The sequence below is a fragment of the Lipophrys pholis genome (assembly GCF_963383615.2).
Source record: "Lipophrys pholis genome assembly, chromosome: 14".
NCBI lineage: Eukaryota > Metazoa > Chordata > Actinopteri > Blenniiformes > Blenniidae > Lipophrys > Lipophrys pholis.
The window spans coordinates 13,380,686-13,404,097 of record NC_137633.1 but is presented as its reverse complement, the minus strand read 5'-3'; the positions used below and the strand labels follow the sequence as shown (position 1 = coordinate 13,404,097).

At 40.8% G+C, this 23,412-nt stretch overlaps 1 protein-coding gene across 1 annotated transcript; it reads left to right on the top strand.

Annotated features, from left to right (window-relative positions):
* The first annotated feature begins 5,559 nt into the window (after positions 1-5,559).
* On the top strand, positions 5,560-10,290 carry crip1 (cysteine-rich protein 1). Its single transcript, XM_080480899.1, has 5 exons — positions 5,560-5,922; positions 9,200-9,294; positions 9,478-9,535; positions 9,947-9,994; positions 10,086-10,290. Exons 1-4 carry the CDS (start codon positions 5,883-5,885, stop codon positions 9,988-9,990), a joined length of 237 nt encoding a protein of 78 aa, XP_080337025.1. The 5' UTR covers positions 5,560-5,882; the 3' UTR covers positions 9,991-9,994; positions 10,086-10,290.
* The last annotated feature ends 13,122 nt before the right edge of the window (positions 10,291-23,412 follow it).

Genomic DNA, 23,412 nt, shown 5'->3' with positions numbered 1-23,412 from the left:
CCCCCCCCAAAATAACAGATCATGTTTTCTTGTGCTGTTTTCCTCATAGACCCCAATCCATCACGGTGTGTAATTACAGTGCAGCTCGTTTAAACTCAACAGAAAGCCCAAGAAAATCCACCGAGCAGGGACGGGGTTATTTCGAGAGCTATGACAAGAAATTTATTTGGCTCATTTTGCTGCTCTGCAAGCAATTTTAGATGGTCCATTAATCTTCCAGCAAATTGAGAGGCCTCCCTCATTTTCTATTATTCTTCTCATTAAAGCAGATGCAGCTCGGATGTCAGATTTCACTGCTTCAGATATCGAAGCTCATGATCTCAGACCACAAACTTCAGCTCTCTGGAGAGGATCCTCCTTCACAGTAGCTCTCGGTAGCTTCCTAATGTTTAGTGTTCCAATCGAGGGGGTCACATGAATCATGTGAATTCACCGGCTGAAGGTCACTGCTCAGTCCTCATGTGTTCAAATGATGTCAGTGCTGCGTGAAAAGCACTTTTTTCACAAGGGAAAAACATTACATCACTTTTCGGTACAATGCTGAATGGAAGTGGTGCAGCCGTCTACTTTCCATATCTACAAATAGAAGCTCGTGGCCATTGAATTGAAAATCCACAAATAAAGGTTTTCTTAGATTCAATTTGAAGCTCTTATCTTATCGCTGATGCTCTGCAGACTCTTGATGTTCTCTGTGTCTGTCCACAGTACTTGATTACTGATACAGAACATGTTTTTGACTTATGTGAGCAGAAACGATCACTGTCAAGATGTAATTACAAGGCGGCAGCAGATCAAACCTGCCCGGCTGGTTTGAAAGCTCAGAGGAGAGCAAGGCCTGCCGAGGCACTGAAACCCCCACCACCACCACCACCACCCAGTTATGTGGGTGGCTGAGAGAGAGATAAGCTCACTGATGAATACATGGAGGGCCAAGCTTCTGTCTGCTTAGGATTTAATAGAAGCCATCCCATGAAGAGAGAAGTAGCTGATCCTCTCATCTCTGTGACTTTGGAGAGATTCCCCAATCAGAAAAACCTGCAGGCAGATCCATCACTTCAAACCACAAATGAGGAGGATCACAGTTTATTTATGTTTTACTATGCTGCATCTTTATTGCTTCGGTCCATCATTTTTGTTGCATTTTTCCACCGTGTGCCAAACCAGAAATTTCCAGTACTGGCGATTTGTTTTTATCAGAAAACTGTTTCCACATGTTAGATTTTCTATGTTTTGGTGGATTTTCTTTCATTAGGGTTTGTTTATCCCACCTGTTGTGGGTCCTCTTCAGATTCCCCAATGACCACCTCTACATTCAACATCAACTCCTCTATGTCATTTTTTTTTTTTTTTATGCCTTTACATTCAACAAGAAAAGTTACCTACCCACATGTTTAGCTTGATTTATTTATCTCTTAATGGCCCTGGCAGCATACATAAATGATATTAAAGAAAACAGTCTTGCATATTAAAAAATCTAGTGGTGGAACACAGGGTTATAATTCAAGCTATATAAACAGAACTGTATTTGAATGTGGTTGCATTTCTATTATGCTAAATAAATATAATCCATCCTTGATGTAATTATGCATTGACCTCTAAAATGTCAGTTTTATCAGGGTGGTTGTTATGAGATTGCACCAATAACTTTCAACATTATATGGTGAGTGTGGTAACAGCTTATTTTGTTCGGTTGCCATGGTGATTTCATTGAATACGGTCTTCGGAGAGCTTACAACCTTTGAGAAGTTTTAAGAAAGTAACCTGAAGGTGTGTGCTTTGAATATACTTTGAAAAATAAAATCATTTTACAAATAAAGTCCATGCACACATTTGTTGTGTTTTCCCACCTGCTGAGGACTTTGCATCGGCTCACTGGGTCCTGCAGGCTCAGCAGAGTGCCCAACCCTAACCTTCACCTGACTTTGAGCAACAATCGTGACTCCCCTGAATTCCCTTTGCATTTCCAAATGAGTCCTTCAATCTTTGACCCCACAAGGCCAGTGAAGTGTCATAATTTGGGTGTGCAGACAGACCACAACAGTAATACAGTGACACACAAACGTACAAACACGCAGAGACGTGCCTTTTTCATTTATTATTCAACAACTTACCAAACGGTCAAAGGTCACTGGGGTTGGGTGTGATCTGCTCAATTTGTAATGATTACACCGAGCTGGGAGTCATCTGACATCACTTCATCCCTGTGTGCAAACCAACATGCAATATTTTCAAAAGGTGACTATCTTCAGGCTCAAACATGCTCAGACTCAAAGAGCAAAACACTTTTGTTGAATGTTTGAACAGGTAATGGTTCCAAATAAAGGATATCAAGCAGGATTATTTCTGGATAAGGTCATTAAATGCAAGTAGAAAAAAAAAATTCTCATCGTGTTGTTGCTGTAGCTGCTGACGCCACAAAGCTCCAAACAAAGGTGAGTCACCTGCAGCTCAACTTAGATTATTCAACAAGTGGATTATCTTGCCAGCAATGAATAGGTTGGGGGAGTCAGATATCAAGACGTTTATGGCAAAGCGACTGGGAGGTCACGTTTCTGAACAGATCACACAGTCACACAGATCAAAACCTGGCAGGAGGTTTTATCAGGATAGTCTGTTTATCAATCACATAATCTCAGTTTACACAGATCTGCAGAAGTGCTTTTTAAGGTGACAGGGATTCAAAGGTACAAGACGCTGAGAGAGATGATTAATAATTCAGTGTTTTCTCCACCAATGCATTTTAATGAGTCGTCCAGCTTTTAAAGTGCATCCCATTAGTGACATGATTACCTATCAGGTATCAGTGGGTATATGCAGGTTACGCCCTTCCGCTGCAGCTTTAAATATCTATTGTTATTTGTCATATGCAAACAAAATATTTTGTTCACATTTTTATATTTTGGTGTAAGCCCCAGAGCTCTGCTCTAGACAAAGTACATATTCATAAATCATATTGTCTACAGTAAGGATGGATTGACCCATAGGCGTAGGAACTGGGGGGGGGGCATGTCCTCCCCAATATTGGAGACTTGTACATGTGTCCCCTCCCCCCTCCCCAACAATCATACAAAAGCGGAGGAGGAAAATATTTTATGTTGAAATTTTTAACTGGCGTTCTTTTATTTTGATTGTGCAGCACAGCGACTTGTCAAAGCCCCGTCCCCTCCCTTAGCAGCTCTGAGTGTTTCTGGGGGAGACAGCAGCAGTGGACAGCGGGGTTTTTAATTACAGAACTTCTTTTGAATGAGGTAAAACGGTCTGTAGAGAACACCGCCCCAAATATGACTCATTTATAACGTCATGTTCATTCCGATAGTTGTTACACGTCAGTATTTCAACTGTCAACGAAAACGTTCCCTGCCCCAATCCACTCACTGGTACAACAGCTTTCACTCACTTTGTCCAAACAGCCCAACACACACATTAAGTGGGGGTTTTTTGTTGGGTTTTTTTATTCAAAAAAAACCTTTAGGTTGGGGCTAGGGGATGGAGCGGGTTTACGGAAGTACCTGAGTCTGAGTTTGGGTCCACCCAGCATAACCCTGACAAGCTGGTCCGAGTGGTCCCGGGTGGTTTCCTGCAGGGGAACAAAAAGTGAGAGATGATCGACTGGCTGACCTGAACACTGACAAGACCAGCTTTTATTAATGAGTGTGTCTGAATTCATTCAGCAACCACTCTCGGGGGTGTCTATTCTTGTAAATATTCTGCTTGACATGACAATAGATTCTTACTTCCTCATTTTAAAATGCCTCTACAGCAGGTGTGCCAAACCCTGGTCCTGGAGGGCCCCTTTCCTGCATGTTTCGCTGATCGGCCTGAAGACGTTGCTCGACCTGATGACGCCGTTTGGCCTCTCAACGCTGCTCGACCTTCCGACGCCGGTCGCCCTTCCGACACTCCTTCGTCTTCCATAGCTTCTCGGCCTGATCGGCCAGCCGACACTGATCAGCCTGAAGAAGCTGCTCGGCCTGGGGATGCTTCTCAACCTGAGGACGCTGCTCGACCTGGGGATGCTTCTCAACCTGAGGACGCTGCTCGACCTGAGGACGCTGCTCGGCCTGAAGACGATGTTCGGCCTGAAGACGCTGATCAGCCAGCATATGCTGATCGGCCTGACGACGCTGATCAGCCAGCTATCGCTGCTTGGTCGGATCGGCCTCCTGATACTCATCGGCCACACGATGCTGCTCGGCTTGAGGATGCTGCTCAGCCTGCCATTGCTTCTCGACCTGATCGGCCTGATCGGCCTGGGCGGCCTGCTCGAGGTGTGTTTGGATGTTTGAGACCGCTTATCCAACAATGGCTGTATTCTTTTTTTTTACAATTATAGATTAAATAATTGGACAACTCTGAGATAAGTTTTGCTTGTGCAAAATAGAATCAGTAGAAAAGTTTAAACTGCAGGAAACTTCCCATAACAATATGAACACTGTCATATTCAGTTTCATTGCTTTGTAAAAACTTCTCTTACTCCTGGTCGGGGCACACATTTGACGGATTTCACTTGAAAGTCATAAAAAAAAACAAAATTCCATACTTGACCATATGCATTATGGAGATGTAGTGCAATGACCATATTTCAAACCAAGTGAGGAAAATAACACATCATCCATCCATCCATTTTCTCCCACTTATCCGTTTCCGGGTCGCGGGGGTGGCAGTCTGAGCACTGTCACCCAGATCACATTGCACCAATTAATAACCTTTTCTGCGGGTGGTGAGCCCACGGGAAGGTGGTGCCCGGCGTGGGACATAAACCCACTAACTTGAGATTGTGAGTCTCATGCTCTACCAACTGAGCCAGCCGGGGACTCATAACACATCATAGTGTTGGGAAAGATATATAAAATAAAGTAGAAGATCTGGCAACTGGATAATGATAATAAAGTTTAGAAAGCATTTTAGTCCATTACAAGATATTTCAAAACTTTACTCAGTAAAAGATTTGTGATTTTGGACAAATTTTACATTTGAGTAAGTGCCATAAAATGAGGTTTCACAGGTCATCTTATAGCTGCGTCCTCAAACTTTAATTCAGCAGTCAAATACAGTCCGAACCGATCTTGAGTGGGCCGGGCCAGTAAGTTGACTTCATCATAAATAACAATCAGTAACAACATTAAGTTTTTCTTTAGTTTTAATGCAAAGAGCATGAGTACATTTTAGATTAATTGGTCCTTCAGAAAGTTTTATGGCCATTTCAACAATTTCTGTGTCATTTTTAAGTTATTTGTCTTTCAAAATCTGTAGAAAAATTGGAAATCTGAACTGATGTTTGCAAAAGTTTGTCGCTTCTTCAGTGATTGGTGTGCGTATTCTCATAAATGTTTAAAACAACAGGACTTGTTTTTTTCTTTGCACTTTTTTTTTTTTAATGCAAATTGCAAGGCAATTTAACCTTTGATGATTCCACTTTGGTCACCACTATTTAACATAGTTTCACCTAGTTCGCTTATGAAATCGTGCATATGGGAAGCACACAGACGGTGAGGATTTGACTATGTAAACCATCTTTAATTGTGTGGATGAAAAGCTGTTGGTGTGTAAGTACATGCTGCAGAAGGACGGGGCATAGCAGCAGCCTCGTCTAATTACATTTCAGTGGCCCATGTGATGTTTTGTGTGCGAACTCAGAGCCCCAGCACATTGTTTCTGAGGCCTCTCCCACTGTCAGGGGGGAAAAAAAGAAAAGGCAAAGTTTGAGCTTCCCTCTATGCTATAAATACAGGAGGAGCGCACATCTGCACCTCACAGCGAGGCGTGGTCAGTCACATAGCCGACAGGTGGGCCGCTCAGCACCGCTGCACTCTCTCTCTTCACCCGCAGGATACTTCCTCCGCGTCCTCTCCTCTACAGAAACTCCTCACAGATCCAGCAAAATGCCAAAGTGCCCGAACTGCCAGAAGGAGGTTTACTTCGGTAAGATCTTCGTTTGTTTTTATTTTCTTTCTTTCTTATTTCAAGCGCAGTTCCTGATTTCACATTGGCACGCGCTTTTACGCACGAATGAGGAAGTAGGAAACGAAAAAAAAAAATACAACAACGTGGTAATCTGGTAATGACACAAACGAGTACGAAGCAAACGTTGCTATTCAGTTACTGGGAAAGGAAATTAAAATTACTAAAATAAAATTTTTAAAAAATGTCCTGGGAGAGGAGTTATTTATTTGTCTTTTTGAAATCCCTTGAAATGCTCATTTTCAAGTGAAAGTATTGAAATTGGAGCAACAGCGTTTATTGTATTATCAATATAAAACAAAAATAATGTAGTGAACATTATATTAAGTGACCAGGGTGAAGCGCAATGTAGCAGCTTCATGCACAGGCTGGTCTTTGGATATAGGATGCAGCATTTATGGATAAAACGACCGTCTGTTACAGTAGAAAAAGTCATTGGCTTTAGAAATACAAATGTCTTACAGAAAATAATAAAATAATGCATAATGGGTACACTGATACTTCTATTTAAAGTATTTAACGTTTTCTTAATTTGCCAGTAAACATTTTAACTTGTAAAAACTTATTTTACTCAAGTGAATAATCTTTACTGCTTTCCCATAGTATCATAGTAATAGTATGATAAGTAGCTGTAGATTATTAATCATATTTTGAGGACAGTAAGTGCAAATCCAAACACTGACTGCTCTGGTGTTTAAAGTGACGATATTTTACTACTGACCTGAGGAAAACTTGAGCAATTACTGTAATCGTTTATTTTAACAACCTGGGACTTAAATGAGCTGATTTACTTCCCCAATTAAACGTTGCCTCTGTGTTCTTTCTTTTGTGTGCATCTTGGTGATTAGAGCTTGACGGCCTCTCAGGGTCTGATCTTGTTATCAGGTAACTGTTTGCGTGTAAGACCGCCGCTCCCAGTAGGAATTAGGTTGTCCTCCTGGATGATTGATGGACTTCATCAATAATGAGTGGACGGAGTTTCCCCATGCAAACTGGTCCCAGGACGATGTCATCAAAGTGAGAACCAATTACAAACATCCCAGGAGGAAAGATGACTTTTTATTTGTGTCTTAATCCATTTAGCACATGGTCTCTGGCTCAGTAGTTCAGCAGATAAGTTTTCTCGAGAGGAAAACACAGAGACCGAGGCCAATTTGACTTACAGAGCCAAGCCTTTGGACTGTCAGTCAGATGAATGAACCATGTGAGGAGGGAGCGATTCTTTCCATTCTCCCTCTCCATGTATAACCCCCCCACCCCCACCCCCACCCGACCAATACAAGCAAGCCCATTTGTTTTGCCCAGAGGGAACTCGCCCTTCTCCATGCCAGACGAGAGAGAGTTCATTTCCAAAACAAAACTGGGTGAAAATGCCCTGTATTGTTTTTTTTGTGTGCGTGCACATTGTCGTCATTGTCTTGAACTGCGCGCACGAGTTTCCCCTCCATCCTCCCTCATTAACGCTCTCCATGTCTCCATCCTGTGGCTTGTGCTCGTCTCCCATCACACCTCACATCTCCGCTCCCCACTGCTCATCTGCCTCAATGTTCCTGAGCTCTCGGATGGAAACAGTCACGCTACTGCAGCCTGAATGATGGAGGTCCAAGTCAGGGGAGAAAAAAAAAAAAAAACTTTACGGTGGCTGGAAATCTGAGATTCTGCTTTGTGCTGCATGAACGAAGTAAATGCACGATTGTAATTGTACAAAGACATAAACGGTGTCTTATAAGCTGAGGGTGAAACAATAAATCAGCACTTTTATTTGCTTTTTCCTTCCAAATCAGCCATCATACAGTTAGACCTTTTTCTCCAGAATCAAAAGAAAGGACGTATCTCACATTATATCCAATATAATTAAAAGTGCTGGCATCCACATTGTATTACATCTGGATAAAAATAGCCCAGGTGTTTCACCGTTTCCTGTCTTCATGTTAAGCTCTACTGCCTCCAGGCTGCAGTGTGGTATCAATTTTCACATCTCATTCTGAGCATGAAAAGAAATATCCATACTTCCAGAAGTAACAGTACTTCAAGAAGCTTTACTAAAAGTCCTAAAGCAGTGCATTCCCACAACCCCAAATGCTTAAAATTGCATTTTCAACCTTTTTTTCTTTTTTTTTTTTTGAAGCATGTCAATGTGCTCTGCAGCTTCTCCAGGAATCCTTCCCGGGATGTGTTTTTCCACTCAGATTAATGTGTTTGTGTAAACTGGACTGATTCCATCAGGCTTTATTCACTGAGAGTTAAGGCAGGGTGGATATCTCTGCTGCATTTCCTGTCATATCAGCAGATAACATACACTGCAGACGCACAAAATGCAAGCTTTACCAGCTCCTTGAATGATCTGCATCATTATTATGACTTTGTTTTGGCTGATCAGGTCATTTCTCCTGCATTCCTGCCCGCTCAAAGTCCACTGTTTTCTCAGTCCAGTGGTTTGTTATTTCAAGTTAAGTAGTGTAATTATTTCTGGTCCGGCTTCACCACATTGAGCTGAAATATTTTTGTGGAGCTGGCCTGAGAGGCCAACCCCACCCGAGAGCGCTTTCTCTCGTTTCCGCTGCTTGTTGCATAACCTCGTGCCACATCGGGTTATTTTCAGGAGGGAGACTATGTCACATCCTGGGATTTGTAATGGCAGTTATTCTCATTCATTCATATATCATCTGTTGTTTTCCATTTTCTTTTCTCAATAGTTTTTCAGGAAATCTGCAGATGTTTATCACATTATGTACTTTTCAGCTTGAATGTTTCATCATGACACTTCTCTATTTTCAGCATTTCCTGTGGTCGTCCAAGTCGCACTCTCTCTCTTAAGCGGAACGACTTCGTGCACTCATCAGAACATCTCTTAATGCACAGTCACAAGCCTCAAAAGTCATTTAATCTCTTGCACATCTTCTCCTATGAAGCCCTGAGAAGCAGCACTGTTGAATCGGGTTTCTCCCACTTTTACACTCTGATAAAGACGCTCTTTATCACAGTTTATGAGTCCGGAGGAGGGAGGGCAGATTCCTCAGGGACACTCGCCTCTCAATTACCCCACCCAACAATGTTCCCAGACTTATCTGCAGAGATTAAATCTGGCTGATTTTCACTTTATAGAGGGTTACAATCCGCGGTGCGATGGCTTTCAATGCCCTGCAGGCCTGATCTGACCCATTTGTGACCCCGCAACCCTTCCCGAAGAAGTTCGAGGTTGTCATCACAAATTTTGTCACTTTGTTTTGTCCCGCAGCCGAGAAGGTATCATCACTGGGAAAGGACTGGCACCGGCCCTGTCTGAAGTGTGAGAAATGCAAGAAGACGCTGTCATCAGGCGGACATGCAGAGGTGAGATATCTGAAGTACAAAATATGAGCACATCCTGTCACATTCAGCCACGTTAAAGCAGTTGTATCTGCGGCGGTGAATTTTTACATCAGATTGCTGCAGAATTGCCGCTCTAATTGCACTGCAAGGAGAAAAACTGTGATGTAGTTGTATCAAATATTTATTGTGTAATATTTCCTACAGCATGAGGGCAAGCCATACTGTCACAACCCCTGCTATGCTGCATTGTTTGGACCTAAAGGTAAAGATGTTCTCCACAAACAAACCACGTTGCACAATAACATAGAAGTGGCATTATTTATTATCTCATTATTCATGTGACACCTTCCCAGACATTTATAGAAAGTCATATCTAAACAATATTCAACCATCATTCACTCTTCCTTGCCTCGGACTATCGGCTCTCTTTGACCCACTGCCTCACAATCGCCCATCTAATCTTATCTAACCTTTTATATAAAAATATCAAGAACGTTCTTGGTCGTCTTTAGTTTGAGCTTTAACACCCTGGTAATAATGTGAGGCTGTAAATGTTTCTTATCGAAGCACACTGATAGTAAACTATTGAGATATTTCTTTAATCTTCTACAAGTGTGGGGAAATACCTTTATTTCTCTCCACTGATTTTGTTTTTTCCCCCGTTCCTTCACAGGATTCGGACGCGGTGGCGCTGAAAGCCACGTCTATAATAAGTAGACAGGTACAGTAGACACAGCATTATTCCATTTATTTGCATTTGTCTTATACATATTTAAACTTTCCTGACGTGTTGCGTCTGTTTTGGTTTGCAGTCATAATGTCGCCCGGAAACTAGATCGAAGAAAGCAGCACGCGACAGACGTCTGCATAAAAGCCAGCAAATGAACCGTTTTCTCATTCAGAAGAAACATTTTGTGTGCTTGTGCTTTTATATTATGGGCATGGACTCTGTTGTTTGATTTTCTATTGCCATGAACTGTAGTCTCGTCCTGAATCTGATTAAATAATTTGAAAAAGTTTTGTTTTTTTATTTATTTGGTCCCTGCAGAGTTTCTGTGGAGGAAAACTCAGATTGTCTATTAATAATTTACACATTATGAATAAATAAATGGGAAACACTAAATAAACATCATGAATTAGATGAGGTGTAATAGAAACATTCGGATAAACATTTTACTGGTTCCAAGTTTTGGAATGACAACGTTACATGATAATTTATCAAAAGGAAAGTTAATCTGTCTTCTCAAGCAAAGAGTATATGTAGATTATCTGCACTTTACAGATCCATATTCATTAGTTCATTACAGATGAGAGTGAATGTTGAAACTTAAGAGTTCGGTAAGTCAATAGAGGAGGAGATATTGAATTGATATTTGAACTGGATATTGACAATGACGATTACTGAATTGTACAAAACTAAATACGTGTTGATTTAATTTATACTCATAGTTTAGTTTCAGCCATAATGCATAGATGCTCTGTGAGAATGAAAAGTTTCTACAACATGGATTTAATCCCAGATGAGGTTTTATTTTTAAAGGTTGTGTGAATGGAGCCGCTAAAGTGCATCAAAAGACCTATTTCTGGATATTCAAACACTCGCTATGATCTTTCCAGTTACATATCAGTGAAGAACTTTTGAAAGTTCTGGCATTAAATTCAACCTGAATATTGGACGAAATTGAAATACAATGTAAGAGAATAGGTTGTTTACTCACACTATTGTAGTTATGTAGCGTTTTAGACTACTTGTACTTTAAACAGTAATGTAAATGTGTTTTTCAATGATTTCTTGTCTCACCAAAGTAAAATCAAAGTAAAAAATAACACAATTTGAGATTCTTCTGCAAATAATTTTACATTTTGCAAATGAGAGGATCACTGATTTGGATCTGCATTTGTTTACAAGCACAATTGCCAACATGTTTTCTTTCTTTTCAACACATCAACACAGTCACGGTGTCTCCAGGGCGGGGAGTTACAAAGATTACGTTATGTACAATGCAAATCTGCAGGACAGCTGCTGAATTGACCTCTCTCAGTCTCAGTAGCGGTGATGTTTCATTTCCCACTGTGGTATATTTAGTAATTTCTTTAACAGGAACCAAAAATCTCATCCCTGCTCATTCTCAAAACATCGTCGGTAGCAGCGCGGCCTCGGAGCAGCTGAGTCTTTGCCGATCCACCAGATGCTTCCTCTTTGCACTTTTTTTTATTTATTTTTTTTCCATTGTGGGCTCCCCATCCAGCCTGTGCCATCACAGCCCGCCGGTTGCTGTGGCAACAGACACAAACAAGCCCCAACAGAGTGAGCCGGGCATCGCCCCATCAGTCTGGCCATCACACTTTTTTCCTCTGCAGCACAAAGACGTTCAGTGTAGCAGGAGAAAGGAAGACGTTCTCAGACACAGGCAGCTGATGGAAACGTGCAGAGGCTGCACCCACTGTTGCACCTCGGATGTGTCATTTTGAAGAAGTTATGCGGGTTTTAATCACCATTTTCACAACAATGTCAGGCACTGAATATAATTTATATCAAAGGTGCCAAACACAGCATCATGCAGGGTTTTAAATGAGTACACTTATTGGTTATAAAAATGAGTGGAATGACTGTGCTATTTTCTACAATGAAAAAGAACTCGTGACTCTTTTACTTGTTTTTAATTGGCTTCCTGAGCTGTTCGCACTGCGTGGACCAGTCTCATAACTGATTCATTTTGCTAACGTTGGCGGAAGATGCTCTTTGATGGGAAGGTGAGCTGTTCCCAACAGAAACAGATTGATGAACTACTAAAGAAAAGAAGCAGAAAGAAAACAGCTGCGATAAACTAATAACCAATAAAATAAATATAAATATAAATAAATAAATACATACTGTACATACATACATACATACATACATACATACATACATACATACATGGACACAACATTGAATTTATTTAGTATCACTGGGTTTATATTTAAAATGTATATTATTCATGAATGTAGAATACGAATATAGAATACGATTATAAATTCTGGTTGGAAAAACAAGTGATTGCTGAATGTCACCAATATCTATATACACACACACGTGAATTAATTCTCTTCACACAGATAATCATCAGAAATCACTTTGCAATTTATATTTTGATGAACTGGATTAACTCCTAATTTAAAAGTGGTTTTCTTTAAAAGTGGTGGGGTGGGGGTGGGGATAAAAATGTCTATGTCAATTCTATATGAATGTTGATTTGATTGATTTTTTATTATCTGCTTTACTTTAAGACCAAGATTATTGGCATCACCTTCGTGGTTCTGAAGATATATCCTCAGGCGGGGGGGGGGCCCTCCTGCCTCAGGCCCTAAGGGTGTCCAGAAACAGCCCACGTATGCTTAAAACAAGATAGATGTGGACAGATAAAACAGATAAATATGGAATCTGTCTAATTGGGGGAACTTTAAGAAAATATTTGCCTTTATTTCTGTTTTGTTCTGACTTGTTGTGTTGCAGCATGCGTAGATTCTTCCCCTGATAATAGCGCTTCTCAATTTTGCATGCAAATATTTCCCTCTCTCAGCTTTGCGCACAGGAAATACCTTTGCACTCATTGTGCAACCTGCAACATGACGCTGAACCTGATCTGAGGTTAAACAAACCAGAGCAAAAGTTCAAAGACAACAAACCCGCTCAGAAGAGCTCAGATCTATTTTTGCCTCCCGATTCGTGATGCTGAATGTATTAAACCGGAGATAATTTTCTGATGTGATCATAATGAAAAAAGCATGTACATTTATGAAGCACTTAGGCGGCACTTAAAGTGGAGTGTTGCTATTTTTGTTCTGTGTGGAGCAGTGAGGGAAGGACGGGCCTGCCGCGTCAGCGTGAATCTGAAGCTCTCGGTCATGAAACCATAAAATTAGAGCCATTAGTGCCTGGAAAATAAGCTTAACAGCCTTCATCAGTCATGCACACAGACACGGGTAGGCACCGTAGAGCTCTCTGAGTGAGCACTGAGACACTGTGAAGGAGTCACTGTGGATGGTATCAACTCTAGTTTTAGAGACTGAAGAAGGTGGAAGGAAGAAGGTAAAAGCCACGTCAGATCAAGGTCATCGTCGTCATCTCGACCTGTATAGCAGGGGTGTCAAACACGTGGGCACTGAGACAAAATGAGGCCACTAGTTCGTCTCATCAAGCCTGCAGGATAAAATTACATGTAAGACATACCTGTACAAAAAAGATTGTATGTTAACTGCAATTACACAAAACAAATGAAAGCTGGCTATGTAACATAGCATTGGCATGAGAGAGTCATAAAAGTTGTATGTAAACACGATGACCATTTAGCCACAATTATTAGAACATCAAATTTCAAAGTGTAAAAATATTAGTTGTCATGAAATTATAGTTTCACAATCCAATTATTTTGTTTAATCACGATTTCATCTGTAATGAATGGGGGGAAAAAAACCCTGTTTGGAAAAGGCATTGCCCTGACACCCAGATTACTCAAGCTAATTGATTTTACTGTGCAAAAAATATATATTTCAATCATTTCAACAATAAACAAAACTATAAATGAACCTGATTCAAGTCAGATTACTGCTGGAAGATAATTGCATGAATAAGTGTTTGCATTATAAATTGATTAACTCAAATGTTGCCAGGAGAAGTTTTACTAAATTTATCTCCATTGGGATGTGAGTGAACATTCCTCCTGCGTAATACATCAAACCATTAACTTATTCTCAGTTATCCTCAGAATAAAATACGTAAACAGACCTGCATGCTGCATCGCTGCAGTGAACCCAAGCAGTTGGAGAACGAGACGGGCCTGGACAGGCTGCTGTGCGTACGAATCCCAGATTCGCTTGAACATACATTCTTTGTGTTAACGCTGCCTTCGCATGAAACAGGGGATGTAGGTGACCTTCAAGACCTCATTCAGGAAGATTTCTGCTGATGTCTGCCCTTCCTGGGTTTACAACCAAATATTTCTTCAGTGACACTCAGTTAAAAAAAAAAAAAAAAAGGATAAAGAGACAATACGTGAGATAATCCAGCCAAATAGGAAGGGGATTAGATAGCCACCAACTGTGGATACTTTAAACTGTATCAGATGTGCGAAGTTGGGGAAGTCGTAAAAACTCGAAGTCTGCCAGTTTATATAAGGACCGACACACACGCTGCTGCCAACATGCCGAGATTATAGAGGACATCTGTTTCTCTTACAAGACTGTAACACATAAAAATTATTAAGTGCGTCGGTGAAATTAAGTTTTACGCTGGTGGGTGTTTGGATATGCGCGCTCTAGCTTTCCAACCAGTTAGTGACGTTTCCAACCATGAAAGAGGGAAATCAATGGTCCACTTTTCACACACTTATAGAAAAAAACCCAATAATTATTAAGTGTAACACCTGGAGAGTTAGTTCAACTTAAATTAATAAACAGACCTTTGTTGAGTGTATTTAGAAAAAGAAAGGATTTGTTTCAAACTAAATTAAATAGAAATTGTTAAATACATACGCTAAATATCTTAAACCACTTAAAGCCCTCTTTAATACGCTCAGTAGATTTATATTAAAGTACCCCTATAGAACGCACCTCTGTATATTATATGATCAACTGAGCTGGTTACAGCCCGATGAAAGACGACAGTGTAGCTGGTTGCAATTCATTTTCAAATGTTTCTACTTTAAAGTACCCCCATACTTAAAATGTTTACTAATTCCATCCACATCAACTTATTCTCTCACAAGTTCTCAATATTTATCCTTCAATGTTTCTTCGGCTGAAAAGGAGGCCGGTCGGAGGTCTTTCTCTGACTGGAATCACTTACCTGGTTCACTGAAGTATATAACCTGTAATGGACTCTTGTGGTCTTCCCTATATACTCACCTCAAGACTGATTGTTTATGCTTGTGACAAATTGTTTTCTTTTGCTTTTTTCCTTTTTTTAATTGATTCCATGTGATATGCAATTTGCAGTATTTTTTATTCTTATTGACTGTATGTAAAGGTTCACTGATATGATTGAGGGAGTGGGTTGAGTGAGCAAGATGGTCCGGTGTTTTATGTCTGTCTTATTGTTGTCCACAGTTACACTTATTATGTATTGTGCTGGTTAGTGAAAACTGCATGTCAGTTGTTTTATGTTTTGTGTCTTTATGTTCTGTGTTCCTTAGGTCCCCCTTGTAAACGAGATTTTGCATCTCAAGAGGCTTGCCGCTCAATAAATTCAAATTCAAATTCAAATTCAGCACTTCGATGAGAAGTTGTTGTCATGATTTGTTTTCACTGAAGGAGTCTGTCTGTTGCATCATCACAGTGTTTTACATACAGTTTAAAAATGTAAAATCGTTTTGTTGCGTCGTCATAGATCTTATTCTGACTGCTCGATGGCAGCAAAGCAGTTCAAACCCGATCTTATGCAGCAACCAGCATTTGTGGGATACACGCTTGTAAAAATAAAGTGAAATCACCTCAAATCTTCAAACAGCTGCGACTGTTTGTGTTAAATTACCTTAGTTTAGTTTCACGACATCGAGTTATAACATTTTAACGTCAGATGTTCTCAAACGCAGACACTGAGGTCGGAGGAGCGGCGGAGGCTCAGGCTAACAGGCTGTGGTTGGTTTGGTGAGAAAGTCCTTGACCCGGGCACGGCGTGGGTAGAGGTGACCCCAGGAGGAGCAGCATGTTTGATGAGGATGTTTGTGTTGAAAGCTGGAGTTGATGTGGAGCGCCCACATCTAGTTCCCTTGGTGCTCTGGGTGTGAAGTTGATCCTCTGTAATCAAACTGATGAGGATCAAGAGCTGTGAAAAGCCTGGCTTTGATATGCCTCAAGTACTCGCCTCTTGAAGTACTTGGTAACTATGGCCACCCTCTCAACAAACCAGCGTTTGTATCAAACATAACGGCATTTTAATTTGTGCTCGCAAAACATCAATTGCACAACCTGTGCAGAAACAGGGAAGAAGAACATGCTGCAGCCTCACTAAGCGTCTCAATCCGAAGGAGGACGATCAGTCAGACGTTGAGGAGATGAGGTCGTAAATAAGAACAATCTGCTCTTCATTTTAGTGATTGAACATGCGTGGCTGCCTCCTTTCGTCCCACTGCTGCCCCTGGTTTTCCCTTCCCCTCCTTCCCCCTCTCGTTCGCCCCGATTGGGGCTGGAGTTGATTAGCGGACGTGTCTGTTTCCACTGCGGCGCTCGGTCTCAACAGATGTGTATAAATAGACCCTCTGGCGTTGTAATTGCTAATAAGGATCCAGCGTCTGTGCATGAAGATGAGCTGCTGCCATGAAGGCTTGCACGGCCGCCATCGCTTGCTTCAAGGCCAGGAGGAAGCCTCTGTGCTGGGGGAGATAATGAGGCCAGCAGGCCTTTGAGTCTGGCTCCGGATCCGAAAAGGAAAAAGGAAAAAAATAGAGAGTCAATCGTTTTTTTTTGTTTTTTTTCCAGTTTTAACAGTCTGGCAAACGTGCATCTCTTCCAACAAGCCTTTTAACTGCTTCACAGCCTTTAAGAGCCTCACTGTTATTAATCCAAACCATCACGACACCGAGCTAAAACAACATTTACAGTTATGATATCAAAGTGCTGCTTGGCAGATGTAAAGTTAACCGCTTTTTCCTTTTTTCGTTTTCTACAAATATGCATGCGTCTCTTCATAAAGGTCAGAACGTTCCCCCTCTCTCTCTCTCTTTCTCTGACATCAGCCAACAGTTTGCCTGGCTTCGTGGAACCAACAGTTCACACCCTCGTCATGCTGCAGGTATTGACCCGCCGAGCTGAGGCCAGAGAGCAGCCGGGATTTTACGTCTCTGTTGGGCGGCAATTTTCTGCCCCATTTGTGTGTCGTTTGAGTACAGCACAATAAAAGAGTCACACGTGAAAGATTACTACATTGTGGTTTCAGTTTGGTCAACGAGACCCAATATATGCAGATCGTCTGATGATAAACTGCAGGAAGATAAATTCTCCGCAGGCTTTAAAACATCCATTACGTTTGCAATAAAGGAGTGATATTTCATGGGATGTACGAGTTTGTTTTTGTCACTTCACTCATATACTAGATTGTATTTTTTAACATAATATTGTTCCTAAGCCCTGGCCTGTCTTTCCCTTTGGGTTTCTTTGTGTGGAATGGATTGAAACTGGGAACTTACCTAGAATTGACTTTCATGTTTTCTGTATTTCATTTGTTCCTATTAACACACTTTATATTTTGTTCTGTGCTATATACCAAGCCCTCACAACAATGGGAACACATCATTACCATTAAAGTGCCAACTCAGGCACAGTTAAAGGTCCCATATCATACAGTTTTTCTAAATGTCACACAAGCGTCAGCGTTCCAACAACATTGTACTCAAAGTTGATTTCCACAAATCCAGCCTTGGTCTTAAATTTCATCCCGTCTTAAAGTCCCTCTAGTGAGCTGGACTGAGAACAGGCTGTTTCTGTGTCTGTATAATGAGCTGTGTCTGTCCACGCCGACTCCACGCCACTCTCGAGAGAAGCTCGGTGTCGCCAGATCGTACTTCTCCGGGAGTCTATTTATGTTACCGTCGACTCTGCGGCTGCAGCAGGACGTCTCAGAATGATTTGTTAAAGATACCGTGTGACTGAGGAAGTTACGTAGTTTGGTCGTTATGTGTTTTTACACTTACTACCAAGTAGCCAATGTCAGCTCATGCTAACTGTAAGGATAACTGTTTTGTTTTTTCATATTACCCTGAATTGATTCAGGAAATCACTGATACAGAGCTCCACCAACAGAGGGAGTGCTTGTTTCCCCTCATGATGTCACGGGGGGAAAATCTCTGAATCGCCTGTATGAGCACACGTTCACTAAAGCGTGAAACAAGCGAGTGAGGGAGATGAGAGACTTTCTTTACTTCGGGGGCCTCATACACAGGCTATGGGGACACATATGGGTCCTTTAATGTTTTCACTAAATTGATTTGTTTTCATTAAATTGATTAATAATTTGCCTGAATATTGAGAATTTTATCAGATGCTTCATGTCACCTTTTAAAAAACCTCATCATTCAGGAGTTGCTTGATGGATGATGTTGATGATGTTGATGATGTTGATGATGACAAAGATGATGATGATGATGATGATGATGATGATGATGAGTGGTTGGCAGTAACGGTGAGAAAATCCCCACATTCATTCATACACGCACACACACACACACACACACACACACACACACACACACACACACACACACACACACACACACACACACACACACACACACACACACACACACACACACACACACACACACTCAGGACAGCACCTGGCCACATTTGTCAGGCTTCTTTTGACACGTGTTGTCGGAGGCTCTGGACTGTTATAAATAACCTGTGTGACCACGTGATAGATGCTGTGCAATAGCAGCGTGAACACAAGCGATCGCTCGGTCAGAGGAAGCTCTACGAAGGGCGATTTCAAATGCAAAACATGAGTGCAATTCTTTAAACTCTGAGAGACGGACGAGAATCGTCTCGATTCAGCGTCTCTCCACTGAAACCTCCCAAAGCTGAACTCTGATGTCTTGTGTAAGTGAAAGGTGTTCAGATGAAGTCTTGTTTTCATCCAGTCCTCTTCATCCTCCTTGTCGTCCTCCCACAAGCTGGAACAGGCTAAGAAGAGTACACAAGGACACATCTGAGCTGCATGCTGTTGCTGTTTGCATTTCCCAGACTGCCCTGCTGCTTGCTGGAGTCCTCATTTTATCTCCACTGTCAGATCTTCCAGCAGAAAAGTTATGTCTGAACCTCCCTGTGCAACAAACACACTCACACATCTCCATGATGCTCTCTGGAACTGTTGATTTATTTATTTTTTCTTCACTTGGGAGGTGAAAAGATGCAAGAGGGTGTAAAATGAGGAGTTAGCTGCTTATAAAATCACAACAGAAGCAATAAACTGAACACAGGAAGAGTGGAGGGGGATTTAAACTGTACCAAGTCTTTACATTTAATCACTCCAGTATGTTAAGCTCACATTACAAAGGTCTTCTTACCTTACTTCGGCTTCTCTTATCATCATTGTGCCAATGATGCTTTGAATCATGCCAACCTGCATGTAAAGTGCTTTTTAAATGAAGTTTGATCCTCTGATCAGGCTGAGGAATATGTAGCCTCGCCAGAAATGCTGATTGTAATGAAAAAGATACACAGTAAAGGGAAGATATAGCAAATCCATTCAAGACGCTGATAATTACATCCCACTGCTGTGTGCAGGAATTAAATTAAAAAGAGAGAGAAATGAATTAAACGTGTTACAGGGGTTACAAGTGAAAGCTGCACATTTTAGAAACGGGTCTCAATTTATTTCAATCCGGCATTGAAATCCTTAACTAAGAAAATACAGTAAATGTGTTTGACATGTCAGTGCTGACACATCTCTTTCTAACAACGCCCCCCTCTGTTCGGTTTGTACACTTCAGTGTATTAAAAACTGCAACGATGGCGCCCCCTTGTGGATTATGACGGAGTAACAACAGCTAAAGCAGTTCTGCGGCAGGGCCTTAGAAATTCAGTCACTTGAACATCAAATACGCTTTTTTTTTTTTTTAATTTCCAACGTTTCATGAATTTATTTTAAGTGCATCATTCCATACATGTAGATAAATAAATGTATCTTTAATATTTCATCTGTATATTTTAGTGCATTATTATCATTATTGTTGCACTTATGTGTACAGGTATGTGCATATAGTCAAAATCATCACAACACAAAGCCAAAAATCAGTTTGACCCAAAATTTAAAAACCCTTGAACTGTTGAAAATGTCTGAAGTGATACATATATGGAAGTTTTAAGTTTTCTATTAACGACAGGAGATAATGATCATTGTTGGTTCTTTATATTATATATGAAAAACTTGAATTGGAAAAACAAAAATCTAAATGTTTTGATTTTACTGTTTCACTTTGTCTTAAGGGGGTTGTAGGTCATCGAGAAATGTTTGGAACATCTGTAGTATTTAGTAGCACCATCTTTCAAGGTTTGATCAACTGTCATTGCTGCAAGTTAACACATTTCTTGCTCTCTGAAAGAGGCCTCTTTGTAAAATATCTGATATAAAATTTTTATTTCCGTTTTAAGTAACCTTGCCTATTATTTTTTTTGTTCACCAAATACATTCGTACCATTTCAAGATATTCATTGGACCTGAATTGCAATAAATAAGTGGGCTGTTGGGAAATTTTTGAGCCAAAAATTGCACAAAACTAACAGTTAATGTACATTTTCCTTATTTTTCTTTAGCGATGGTTTGCACTCTCACCTCACAGGCTTTCTTCTAATTGAATGAAAGTGAACAAAATATGACTTTTATTGTGATTTTTGTTGTTGCTGAAACGTTCCCTTATACTTAAGGCTCATCAGATAAATATTAAGACACACAAGGAGGCTGGCGAGTCATCATTCAATACCTTTGTTTAGAAAGACTTAAGGTTAGGCACAGGAATGAAAAACAGGAGTCACTCAACAGGCTGCAGGATATTTTAAAACTTTAATATACAGTGCATCATAAATCATTACTAAAAACACGGGTGGTAAAAATCAAATCAAAAACAAATAAGTTACACTGTAGTAAAAAGCACTTGAGATTCCTTTCTGTTTTTGTCATTAGTGTGAACCCCATATGAAAATAGCATAGAAAGTATGCAAACATAGAATTCCATTCATATATATCTATATATATATTTCTAATCTTTAGCTAAATAAACCATTTGTCCCCTTAAAATTCCCTTAACCAACCGGATCAAAGTAGGAAAGTGTACAGCTGTGAGTTCGCGGCCTCTCTTTCATCCAAACTGTGAAAAACCTTTAGCGTGCGAGCGCAGCGCCCCCCACCCCCGACAGCGACCTCCAGACAAAGCCCCGATATAAAGGAAATATAAATTAATATACCAAACATGTGAACAGTCCGCAAACCTTTTCCTTTTTCCTCCATTAACTGGCGTGCAGTTAAACATTTGACCTCGAAGCACCCATTCACTCACACACACTCTCACACAGTCTGTGCATAGACCCAGGCTCAGCTCATGGAGTAACTGGTAACTGGAGCCCTCCAGCTCCCCCACTGTGGTTTGTCCTTTAAAGGAAAGTAACCCCTTTAACCCATTTGTTTCTGGCTCCCGGGCTGGCGGGCTTAAAATCGACATGTGAAGTAATATTCGGATCTAAAAAAGGGCAATTTGGCGCCTCATATCAGCCACAAGGTAAACGCGTACATAAAGGCGACCGTAGATACACACAGCAGGGTCAGACGGAGGGAAATATTCAGACGAGTTTGCCCTTGAATGGCAACATTTTAAAATAATCAATATATATATATATAAAAAAAAAAAAATAAATGCATCCTTGTAATGAATATATTCATGCAGATGTGGAATCTGTGACTAATTTGCACTTCATTTGCACATTTTTTTGGCCGTGCCCTTCAGCGGCTGCTGACCCCACGCAGAGAAGCTCTCGGTGGGGCGTGAAAGTGCCACAACAGCCAGCTACCGCACACCGAGACACATTCCCATGCCGAGAGGGAGAAGAATCCCTTCCTCTTTTTCTCTTGACATATCGGCTTTCACTACAAACAGCACTTCAGCACAAGAATGCAGAAGTTCAATGTGAAAACCTGCAAAATTTGAAGACAGAGGGGTTTTTTTTTGTTGTTTTTTTTAAAGCCCGTCGACAGATTTGACATGTAAACAGTCTGTGCAAAGAGTTTAAATGTAATATAACAGAATTACTAAGCATAAAATCTATGCGTTTGGTGGTTCTGCCTTTAGGAACATTAGTAAAAAACAAACAAAAAAAAAAGGTTTGTAGTCACGAGAGTCACAATTTGCCAGTAATGTATCTTCAGTCGTCATGAGTTCATGGTACAGGTTCGAGTGAAGAGCTTTTCTGCACTATTAAATAAAAAACAAAAAAACCCTGCAGAATCTGAATTTCGTTATATACACTGCATTAAAAAGTGCAACAACAAAAAAACATGCATCTTCTCTTGCCTGCTGAAATTTTGAGTTTGCACAAATCAATTTGGTATTTCACAAAAAAACAAACCAAAAATAAAAACCCCAACAACAATACCCAATCAATAGCAGTCTGTGGAAGGTGTGGGAGGGGGGGGGCAAAATGCTGAGGTAGAAATAGATGAGTCGATTCTACAAAACAAAGAAAAATCTTGTTTGCAATCAAAATATGTTTGTGGAACTGTTCGTTGACAAAAGGCAATAATTTACTGGCAAAAAGTGACAGAAGACATGTGATACAGTCAAAACTGGATATTTAAACATGCTGAGCATGTTGTTATTGTGCAGTGAAAACAACTCTGGCTTTTTGAAAGCCCGTTTGGAAGTGGACGTTGTCCTGAAACGCAGTTCTGGGTCGGTCGGTCACGTTTGCCGTCTTTTCCGCTTCGTTTTGTGTCTCTATAGAGATCTGTGGCCTCAACAGTCCGAGTCGGTCTCTCCTGTCAGTTACAGGGTTGACAGAGTGGCTTCCAGAGCAGGCGGTTGTAAGCATGACTGAGGAGGGGAAGGATGGGGGGGGGAGTGGGTGGGAGGGCCTGGACACTCAGGTAACGAACGTTGGGGGGGGGGGGGGGGGGGGTCGACTTGTTCTATTGCACATACATTTTCTTCATTTCTGGCTTCCCTAAAGAAACAACTCACAGTTAAAAACAGGCAGCAATAGCATTTTTTTGTTGTTTAAATAAAAAAATTTAAAAAGCTATCGACAAAACAGGAAAGCACTCAATTGAATTGCAGCCAAAACCAGAATATAATAATATCAATAATAATAATAATAATAATCAGACGGGAATATTCACAAAAACAACAATAATAACCATGTATAGCTACACAGGCAGAAAAAGTGACGTTTACCTGTATATATGTTCATAAAAAAACAACAACAGTGTAAAATTGATTGTCATTTTGAGATAAAAAGCATCAAAACATCCAAGGCAACAACAGTGGGGAACAGACTGGGGAGCGGGGGGGGGGCTATAAAAGGTGACGAGGGCGAAGAGAGGGTCTCAGAACAAAAGCCCGAAGAAACAGTCATGCGTCTGAAAGAGCGTTTGGCAGCTTCGAGTGCAGAAGAGCG

Excerpts from the sequence above, each read along its gene's own strand:
- crip1 (XM_080480899.1), top strand. The coding sequence starts at position 5,883 with ATGCCAAAGTGCCCGAACTGCCAGAAGGAGGTTTACTTCG. Across the intron at positions 9,295-9,477 it reads CATCAGGCGGACATGCAGAG|CATGAGGGCAAGCCATACTG; the intron begins GTGAGATATCTG and ends TATTTCCTACAG. Across the intron at positions 9,536-9,946 it reads TGCATTGTTTGGACCTAAAG|GATTCGGACGCGGTGGCGCT; the intron begins GTAAAGATGTTC and ends GTTCCTTCACAG.